Raw genomic sequence first — 10,846 nt, 5'->3', positions numbered from 1 at the left:
TAATATGAAGAAAAGCAAGTTATATGGAATCAATGTTCCTGATGCTACAGTTTTCAGCTGGGCTTTGACAGTGGGTTGTGATGTGGGAAATTTCCCCTCTGAATATCTGGGTCTCCCTCTCAGCCCCAAACATAATTCTGAATATCTGGTTGGAAAGCAAATGTACTGCCCTTTGGAGGAAGACTTGTCCTCCTTAAATCGGTCCTTTCCTCCCATCCCATTTACTAATTGTCGATCTTTAAATTATCGATAGCAGTTTACAACAAATTATCTGGTTTGATGTCAAGATTCCTTTGGGGTGGTTCCTCTGAGAAGAGAGAGATTCCGTGGGTGAAATGGTCTTCGGTCTGCTGTCCTAAAGATCGGGGGGTTTGGGAATTATCGACTTGAGTATTCATAATCGTGCATTGTTGGGTAAATGGGTATGGAGATTCGCTAACCTTAAAAATGGCTTATGGCAGCAAGTAATCAGGTGCAAGTATAAATATGAGGAGAGGAATCTGCTCCCTAACGGGCATAAACTTCAACGGCTATCCTTGACATGGAATGGGATAATTAAATATTTTTTCAAGGATGATGAGTTTGGAAAATGCTTGAGAAATAATTTCGTTTTGTAGGTTGGGGATGGTAAATCCATATTGTTTTGGTCTGACCGGTGGCTTGGGGATTCCCCGCTTAAAATTAAATTCCCAAGGATCTTCGCATTAGCATGTAACAAAGCTGGAGTGATTGCCGACTTTGGTACCAAGGAAGTTTGGGGTTGGCATTGGAACATAACGTTTAGAAGAATTCTCTTTGACTGGGAGAACGAGCAGTGGAATGATTTCATCCGTTTTCTGCAGGATTTTCGTCGTAATAGACTGATCCGTGACTGGGTGTGCTGGGCAGGTTCTGGTGACGGTGTGTATTCGGTGAAAGGGGTCCTTGACTGGCGGAAATTAATTCCTGTATCATTTTGGCCTGTTTTCTGCAATATCAATCTCCATTTTTATTTGAGTTTACGATTCGTTTTCTGCACAACATATTTGCTTATATATGCACTTAATTCCTGTATCATTTTGGACAAACTTTATCTCATGTTTTTTTGCACTCTGACATGTCCTTTAGTGTGGTGTTACTCTTTATTCAGATCAGTTAATGGCCTTGCCTCACAAATTAGAAACAAAAGCTATTAATAGAGTTGAGAAGTTTAGTAAAACGAATTGCAGTTGAAGCATAGATACCCTATTTTTTGTAGGAAACTCCATATATTCGATTATGGGAGAAACACTTACCTTGAAGAAACTGCTTCATAGTCCTGCAAATACTAGTTGAAACTTGAAAGTGCACTCTAATGACGAAATGGATATAGGAGTTCTTGTTATGGACTAGTTAATACCCACGTTTTCGTTGTCTATACTATCTGTATTAGGTGGTACCGTAGTTGGTACTCGAGGCGATCAAAGATGCTACCTTTTATTGTTGGCATTAGCTCATGCATCGGGCACGGAATATAAGATCACAAAGTTATGAGACTGGTAAACATGATACTTCACATCAACTTCTATCATGTGTGTGTTTTGCAGCTCCTGGAGAACCACTGTTAGTGTTAGCGGTCTCGGTTCACTGTGCTATAAGATCAGCCTTTAAAGAAGCCAGACAACAACTTCATTCATGGGGTGGCGAAGATGAGTCTGATCAGGCATTTCGGTTGCAGGTACCTGCCACCACGCCGGCCGTGAAGGAGCTTTGCGGGATTGATAACATTCAGAGGTTCTTACAGTGGACATTAGGCTGCAAGCTACGGGAATCTGCAGGCTGTCTGGTTCAATTTATTCAATGGTTTCTTCACACAACCTGAACGGAACTTCAGCAAGCTACTGTATTATGTCAATATCATATTTCAACTAGAAATTTTCTCCGAAAATGTACCGAATTTGTCCAATAGATGAAAAGACCCCATGGATACACCACACATACGCAATAAACAAAATTGTCGTATATCCAAACAATAAACAAATTGTTGTGGTGGTGGTTGTTTTTTTCCCTTTCTGATAATAAAGCCTCCGATTAGACTTAAATTCTACAATTGGGTAGATGACATAATTAGTCATCTAACTTGGGTGCTGTTTTATTTTCGTAATTTAATTATAAAAATTAATTTTATTTCTAATCTTTCTAAATTATTATTTTTATTTAATTTTGTTGATTTTAGGTGAGCTTCGTAAAAAATTAATATTAAAAAGTATGACTAAATTACAAACATTTTAGTATGATTTTATTACGAAAGACAATTAATGGTAGATGAAGATCGATTGTCATAGACGGTTGAGAAAATATAATATAAAAAATATAGATATTTAAAAATTTATCGATATCTTTTTAAAGTTAAAAATTTAATGTCAGAAATGATGTTGTTTTAGATATTAATAATTGCATTAAAATGATGTTTTCTTTATGTTTTCATATTGTTTGAATTTTAATAGTTTAGTGGTATAATTGAAATAAAATTAAAGTTTAATATAAAAATTAAAAATTAAAAGAGTAATGATATCTGAAGTTTACCTTATTTTTTAAAATATTATCTTTTTAAAATTTCAATTTCAATAATTAGTTTGATTCTAATAGTAAAGGTTATAACAATTTTAACTAGGTTGCTTTTGTTTACAGCAGAGTACACATACACAAATATTTATTATTAGGAATGAAAAACAGGAAAATGGAAAGAAATACTTAAATTTATAGATTATTAACAAAACTTTTCCAATTATAACAAAGTCGTGCTGACTAAGAATTCTCGTTAGAGAAACTGAAGAAACAAAATACAAAATGCCTAAACCCTTCCAAGTTCAGACCATAACCGTCTTTTTCTAAAAAATTTGCATTTGCAATATAAAAGCTTCAAGAAAGTTCATTTGGACCTGTAAAGCAAAAAACTTCAAGAAAGTTCATCTACACCTGCAAAAGAATATGGATCCGCAAAATCAAAATACCTCTAATCCTTTCTTAACTCGCTCGTCGACACGGGATTCTACCACTCAGTACTGGACTCGTTCGGAGGATAAGCTGTTTGAGAATGCGTTGGTTACCTTCCCTGAAGAAATCTCAGATCGGTGGAAGAAGATTGCCGACAGGATTCCTGGAAAGTCAGCCGGCGAAGTGAAAGAGCATTTTGATATGCTTTTGCACGATGTTTACGAAATCGATGCCGGTCGAATTAAAGTTCCTAATTATGCTGATGATTCATCTGCCTTATCTAGTTGTGATTCTGAAAAACAGATATCTTTCACTTCAAAAGACAATGAGAAAAGGAAAGGAACTCCGTGGACAGAAGAGGAACACAAGTACGTTGACTTCTGATTTTTATATTACCTTTTTGTTGTTTTATAAATATTTTCTGAGAAAAGTTAAATCGAATAATATAATTGAGTCTAAAATCTAGAGATGATTTTAACAAGAATTCTTTTTTTTTTTTTACTTTTTATATGATTGCTTGAATAGTAAATGTTGTGTTTTAGGTCTATTATATTGACTTTAGTCAGTTTTGAGTTGTCAACTAGAATTTATTTATCTAAATCATATTGTCAAAGGATTTTAAAAGAAAGAAAGAGATGCTCTATCTAAAGCAAATAGCTGTAAAAGCTTTTTGTATTTTATTAATTGATTTTTTATGCTACTTGTTCTCAATTATCGGTTGAATTGAATGAATGATACTTTCTTCAACTCATTTTCACTGATATGACAAACAGGTTAAATCTTCTTGAAGATTTTTGCATTTGATTGATTGATTTTGTTCATAGCATTGTTAATCAACCATTCTGTTGTCGATTCCGTGCTAGTTGCTGATTTGATTCTACCAGTTCTCTTTTTATCTTTTGTTGAACTCAATGAATAATTGTTTTCTTCATCTTATTTTCACTCATATAGCAAGCAGGTTAAGTGTTCATAAAGGTTTTTGCATTTTATGGATTGATTTTGTTCATAGGATTGTTAACTACTGTTCTGTTTTGAATTATATCTTAGGTGCCAACTTGATGCTACTTCTTGTTGTTATATCTGGTGTTGAACCGAATGAATGATTGCTTTCTTCTGCTCATGTTTTTTGTTTTTGATATGGCAAACAGATTATTTTTAATTGGTCTGCAGAAATTTGGTAAGGGTGATTGGCGGAGTATATCGAGAAATGTAGTGATAACTCGAACACCTACTCAAGTGGCTAGCCATGCTCAGAAATACTTTCTTAGACAGAGTTCGGTAAAGAAAGAAAGAAAAAGATCGAGCATTCATGACATTACAACAGTCGATGCACCTGTTGAGCAAAATTGGGTTTCTATGTCAAGTGGTCAGGCATCTCTACTGCAACAATTGCCCCCTCCTAACTATTTGGCTTTGGATGGAGGGTCCTTGGAGCATGTAAACTATGGTTTTCCGATGTAGATAGATCGGTCAGTAAGTACATACGTATGTATGTATGTAAATATGTATATGTGCATGTAAACCCAAGTCCCTATGTCAAGTGGTCAGGCATCTCTATTGCAACAATTGCCCCCCCCCCCCCCGAACTATTTGACTTCGAATGAAGGTTACTTAGAGTATGAAAACTATGGTTTTCCGATGTAGATAGATCAGTATGCATGTATATATGTGTGCATGTATGCTTGATTATACTCATGAAAGCAATATGTATATCTTGATGTTTATTATAGTTTTGAGTTTTGATGTAATTGTAGCATGTACTCAAAGTTGAAATTGAATAGTTCTAAAATAACCTTTTTTGTTATTTCGAATCATTTTAGCATAAGTGTTTCAACTTTCATCGTCTTTTATCTACTACAGCTTGATACCAATGCAAGCTTATTCATTAAATCAATTCTTTGAACTTATCTGCAAGTTCATATTTACCTAACCTTTCTTTCATGCATTAATCTATAGTGTGGCAGTGACCGAGGTAAGTTTTTCTTGCTTCATTTTGCTTTCAAGTTCATCTTAATTTTTAATTTTTTTTCAAACTCTCTCTACTGTTATTTCGAATCTGTAGCATTGCAGATGAGGTAGCCTTCTAACAGCGGACTGATACTCGAACGACTGTGGGGGCAAAGCTGAAATCCTGATGTGGATTTATAAGTCAGATTATAGCTTGAATACAATGCAACTTTGCATGACTTGAATGTAAAAGAAATTTGATCCGATATGTTAGATGTTGCAGACTGAAGGAGCTTTTGTTCAAAGAATTTGGTCCGGTATACTAGATGTTGTTAAATTATGTTTAAATAATTTTTAAAAATTAAAAAATAATTATTAATTTTTTAATCAGTTAAAATGATTATAGCAACCATAACCGCTATTAGAGGATAACATAGCCTGTTAATTTAATTACTTATATATCTTTTGACTCTTCAATTATAATTAAAATTTTATGTTGATATTATTTAAAATATTAAAATAATATTTTAATTATAATTGAGGTGATAAAAATATTAACTATTAAATTAATGTATCATGTTATCTCTCTGCAGTAATTATTTTATAATAAATTAAAAAAAAAATTAATTTTTTTAATTAATCACTGACATCAAATCTATTGATCGACTAATCTAGATTGAGTATTGTAGAGGTGAGGAAAATTTTCCTAAATGAGTTTGCTCCATTCGCAAACTATCCTCTTAGTCGGCACCTTACTTTATCGAAACTATCCGGGTGTAAGTGGCTTTATTGTTGAATCTCTAATTATGGTCTAATCTTATTTTTTAAGAATAAAAGAATAATCAAAATAGAATTTAAATATGATGTAAGAGATAATATAAATATAATAATTAGTAGCTAATTTGATAGGACGAAGTGTAAATTTTTTAAAATAACATCAAAATTTTGAATTTTTGATATTATAAATAAAATATATTAATCTAAAAAGTTCTTCATCATAAATCTTTATAACTGCTAATTTAAATTAATCTAATCATAAATTTATGAATTCGCAAATTTTATTTTGGCATCTACTCGAAAAATTTATTTTAGCATGAATCCCAAGAATAATTTATGCATTCTTTTAAGTGTATATATTTCTATATGTAAAAATATAATCATTAGAATAATAACTACATTTTCTTGTAAGATGTTTAGTTATTATTCTAATGATATATAAATTTATACAAATTAATCACTAAATGATATATAAAGAAAACTTAAAAAATTTAATCAAAAACTCTAAAAGAAATACGAAAAACATCACAATCGACGATAAATGATAAACATTATTAATATTGACATAAAAACAAAACTAGTGATAACAGTATATTGATAATAGAAATTTATTATAACTCAAGCATGAACTATCTGTGTGATTGCAAGCATCTATCAACATTAAAAAATTAATTAAGAATCTAAACCAAGGATAAATTATTAAAATAATCAAATAATTTTTAATTGAAGATATGATATTAAATTCAGCATTGAAATAAAGTGTTAAAAAATAAATAAAAAATATCGACTATTTTTATATAAAAATATTAAATAATTATTGAAATTTAAATATTTAAAATATAAAATAATATGGAAGAAAAAATAACCATAATTACTCCAACCCATGGGCATTCATTGAATGCCAATGGTGGCACCATCATCCTAGACAAACAAAAAGATAAAACTTAAAAGAAGAATAAAGAAAAAAATCTTAAAGAAAAATTTATTCTTTAATCATATTTTTTATTATTTGAGTTTTTTATTTTGATAATTTCATTGACTGGCAAATTTTGAATCAGTATGGACATGGGATTAATAATAAAAAGCCCTGTGATTATGGTTATCATATAATAATAAGAAAAAGAAGAGTAATAACAACGGCGACAATAATAAACATTTCTATCTAAAAAATTAAACATGCATATCAGTGACATAATGTAGTTAGTAGAATGACACAAAAGCCTTATTGACATTATAATAAATTCATAAAATAAAATCAAAATAATTTAATATGAAAGTGAAACATTTATTTAGTTTTACATAAAATTAAATATTTATTGATAATTCTTATGTTTCAGTAATTAAGTGATATTGATAATTCTAATGAAAGTTCAAATTATCGTACGAATAACTAATAAAAAACAGTTATCATGAACCGAATCCTTATTACTGGGATGCGAAGTAAAATAATAATAATAATAAAGTTTATGATTATTTACACTTAATTAAAATTTTAAATATGAGAAATTAATCTATAAAAAATTCAATAAAAATTATCGTTGATCGTTATAGTTTAATAATATTGACATAGTAATCCATAGGTACTGACATGTTAATCCACTTGTGAACGTAGTTGTGATAGAGGAATTTAATTTTTTTTTATAAAATTTGAGGATTTATCTAATATTTAAATAAAAACTAAAAATGAAATATTATTTAAAATTTAAAAATTATAAATCTAAAAATATTATAAAATTATTAAGATATTGTTGTTTTATGAACGGTGAGGTGACAAAAAGATTTAATTAATTTTCTAAAGTTTATGGGTTTAACTAATTATTTTTAATAAAATTTTAGGGTTTATTTAACCTTTAAGTTAAGCAAATATTCAAAAAATTTGTTTAAAATTTAAAATATAATAAATATAAAAAAAGTTACTAAAATTAAGGGTAAAGTACATAAATGGACCTTCGACTATATGACATTGCGTTCTTTTGTTGAGTTCTCATACAATAAAAAGTTATAAAATGGTCACCTGAGTATTCATATATTTTAAACTCATCATTTTTCATTAAAAAATTAACGATCGTCTAAGCTCGACGTTAACCTACTGATTGAGATCTGATAAAATCATATTTTAATTATGTCTATTGATACCACCATACCGTCGCTTTTAAGCACTTGCTCGATGTAACACTCTTAACTCACATTCGTACCCGAATACAAGCTAAGAATGTCACACTTTTCGTATAACAATTACTGTTCGAAAATGGCAAAAAATTTGTTTCTTTTAAAATTTCTAAATTTAATCATTTAGACTCATATTATTTAACCACATAAAATCATAATGTAATATTTAATTTCCACTTTATATTCGAACTCGCATAGCATCTGAGCAGTTTAATAATATTTCATATCATAATCTAAAACTGTTTAATTTAAAACTTAACGGATTAATCTTTATAATATAATATTTTACTATCCTCATACATAACCATTTAATATCTTATCATATTTTCACATTTCTTTATTTATTATACTATATCATTTCCCGTTTGAGCACAATTTATAAAATTTTCTTTTTACAACAATATACATAAAATATATGTAACCATTCAATGAAAGGAACATGTTTCTTTCATACATAACCATTCACTATATTTTCTTTTTACAACCTCTATAATTAGATTTATTGTAAAACATGTTTATTTGGTTGTTTATCGTCGTACGACATTCCACTGACAATAACTTTTATTATATTATCTTCATTACGTAGATATACATATCATTCATATGTAAATTCAAACCAATATAATTCATAGTCTATAACCATTCAATGTAATTTACACTATGTTTATAACATTTTACTGTATCAATCTCCATACATATAATAATCTCCAATTCTTAACCAATATAATTCATAGTCTATAATCATTCAACATAATTTACACTATGTAATTCAAACCAATATAATTCATAGTTTATAACCGTTGAAGTTGACACCGTTCGAAGTATCAATCTCCATACATATAACAGCCTCCAATTCTTTTACAAGAGTGCTTCAGGTGAACCATTGGGGTGTACTTTACCTGCAATATGGGGTAAGTTGGCCACATCTTCAAGTTTTCACCAGAGGACTGAAATGATACAGGAATTCAACAGATCTAATAAATGGGGGAAACGAGGGATTTCACGTGTGCCGGTTACTCAAGAAGTGAATGTGAGGCCAACCCCTGGGAAAGTAAGCAACCTAAGAGATGGATCCATTGTTGTTGAAGTTGGAAGGGTTGATATGGGTCAGGGTCTATGGACCAAAGTGAAACAAGTGGCTGCATATGGTCTTGGTTTGATCAAACGTGATGGCACTGAAGAGCTTTTGGAGAAAGTAAGAGTCATTCAATCCAATACTTTGAGTTTGATTCAAGGGGGTATCACTGGTGGTAGCACCACGTCGGAATCGAGCTGTGAAGCAGTTAGACTTTGCTGCAGCATCTTGGTTGAGAGGCTTACAGCTCTTAAGGAAAAGTTGATTGAACAAACGGGAACTCTTGAATGGGAGACATTGATTCTTCAGGTATGAACTCAGAATTCATTTCTTTTTCCACTTTGAAACTAGATGAAATCTTCTCTCCAATTGAACCAATCGTCGAGCCGTAAACTGGATCCCCTACAGCTTCATTTCCGGGTCCGATTTCTAGAATACTACCTATGGTATCCTTTTTGTTTCACTATTTTCATCTCTCATGCAATGCACGCATATCAAACTTCTGTGAACTTATCTGCATGTACACTTTTTATACCTGAGCCTGCTTCAATGCATTACCTAAACTATGGTGCAGCAGTGAGTGAGGCAAGTACACTTTTTATACCTGAGTCTGCTTCTGTGAACTCATAACGTATGCGTATTCTTATCCAACACTCGTAATTTGACACGTGAACGATATTCATCATTTGCATAACAGATTGTACTAATTGATTTCATATTTACTAATGGTGAAGATGTGGCATTGCAGGTGGAAGTAAACCTTTAAACTGGGGAAACCACAATTTTGGGCTCAGATATAATTTATGACTGTGGCCAAAGTTTGAACCCTGCTGTGGATTTAGGGCAGGTTAGCCTGTGTTTACAGTCTGAACTTTTCTATTTGTATTCAATATTTGATCTTTAACATATTTAGACATGATACAAGAATACAGACTTCAAGTATATGAAAATTAACGAAAAAAGGAAAATTGAGCATATTCATATCGAACACGTACCTGGTACTCATGCAAGTCGGATTAACATAGGAAACAATCTTGTTTTGCAGATAGAAGGATCTTATGTTCAAGGAATTGGATTCTTTATGTTTGAAGAATATCCAACAAACTCAGATGGATTAGTGACCGCAAATGGAACATGGAGTTATAAAGTCCCTACACTGGACACCATTCCCAAACAATTCAATGTCGAAATCCTCAACAGCAGACGTCATCAGAAACGTTTGCTTTCTTCAAAAGGCAAGCTTTTAAAATTCCCATCAACATTCATTTTTTGAAAACTTTGGTAATCAACAACATTCGTCGATTCTTGTTTTGCAGCATCCGGTGAGCCGCAGTTAATTCTGGCGGTTTCAGTTCCCTGTGCTACAAGGGCGGCCATAGTTGAAGCCAGAAGGCAACTTGGTTCATGGAATGGCGTTGTCGAATCTAATTCAACAGCATTCCAGTTGGAGGTTCCAGCCATCATGCCGGTTGTGAAAGAGTGGTGCGGGCTCGACAGCGTCGAGAAGTTCTTGCAGTGGACAATGGGCACAAAGTGAGGCAACTCTACTGGCTGCTTGCTTCAACTTTACCTTCGGCGTGTATACATTTTCATCTAGTTATGTCGAAAAGGAGACATGAAAGAACTTCTGGAAATAAGAAAAACTAAATTGTGACAGGAAAATATGTAGAATACGAATACAATATTAATATAAAAATAACAGATAATGGGATAGATGTTATATAAAACTCATTAATTTTACTCCACTCGTTAGCTATGTTACATAAATGTGGTCATTAAACTTTGTGCTGCAGTGAATTCTATTAAGATATGAGACGAACGAAGGATATGATGTGATTGATGTGAACTTGTAGGAATATATATTAAAAATCGACGGAATATAAAATTATAAAATTTTAAAGATATAAAATTAAATTATTAATA

At 31.3% G+C, this 10,846-nt stretch overlaps 2 protein-coding genes across 2 annotated transcripts; both read left to right on the top strand.

Annotated features, from left to right (window-relative positions):
- The first annotated feature begins 2,891 nt into the window (after positions 1 to 2,891).
- Positions 2,892 to 4,629, top strand: LOC120156931 (transcription factor DIVARICATA-like). The gene is made up of 2 exons (XM_039168198.1): positions 2,892 to 3,323; positions 4,104 to 4,629. Exons 1-2 carry the CDS (start codon positions 2,950 to 2,952, stop codon positions 4,414 to 4,416), a joined length of 687 nt encoding a protein of 228 aa, XP_039024129.1. The 5' UTR covers positions 2,892 to 2,949; the 3' UTR covers positions 4,417 to 4,629.
- Positions 4,556 to 10,460, top strand: LOC120157178 (indole-3-acetaldehyde oxidase-like). The gene is made up of 6 exons (XM_039168410.1): positions 4,556 to 4,561; positions 8,639 to 9,232; positions 9,275 to 9,508; positions 9,621 to 9,677; positions 9,969 to 10,158; positions 10,240 to 10,460. Exons 1-6 carry the CDS (start codon positions 4,556 to 4,558, stop codon positions 10,458 to 10,460), a joined length of 1,302 nt encoding a protein of 433 aa, XP_039024341.1.
- The last annotated feature ends 386 nt before the right edge of the window (positions 10,461 to 10,846 follow it).

The sequence above is a fragment of the Hibiscus syriacus genome, unplaced genomic scaffold (genome assembly GCF_006381635.1).
Source record: "Hibiscus syriacus cultivar Baekdansim isolate YM2019G1 unplaced genomic scaffold, ASM638163v2 tig00111238_pilon, whole genome shotgun sequence".
Lineage (NCBI taxonomy): Eukaryota > Viridiplantae > Streptophyta > Magnoliopsida > Malvales > Malvaceae > Hibiscus > Hibiscus syriacus.
This window is presented reverse-complemented; position numbering and strand designations above follow the sequence as displayed.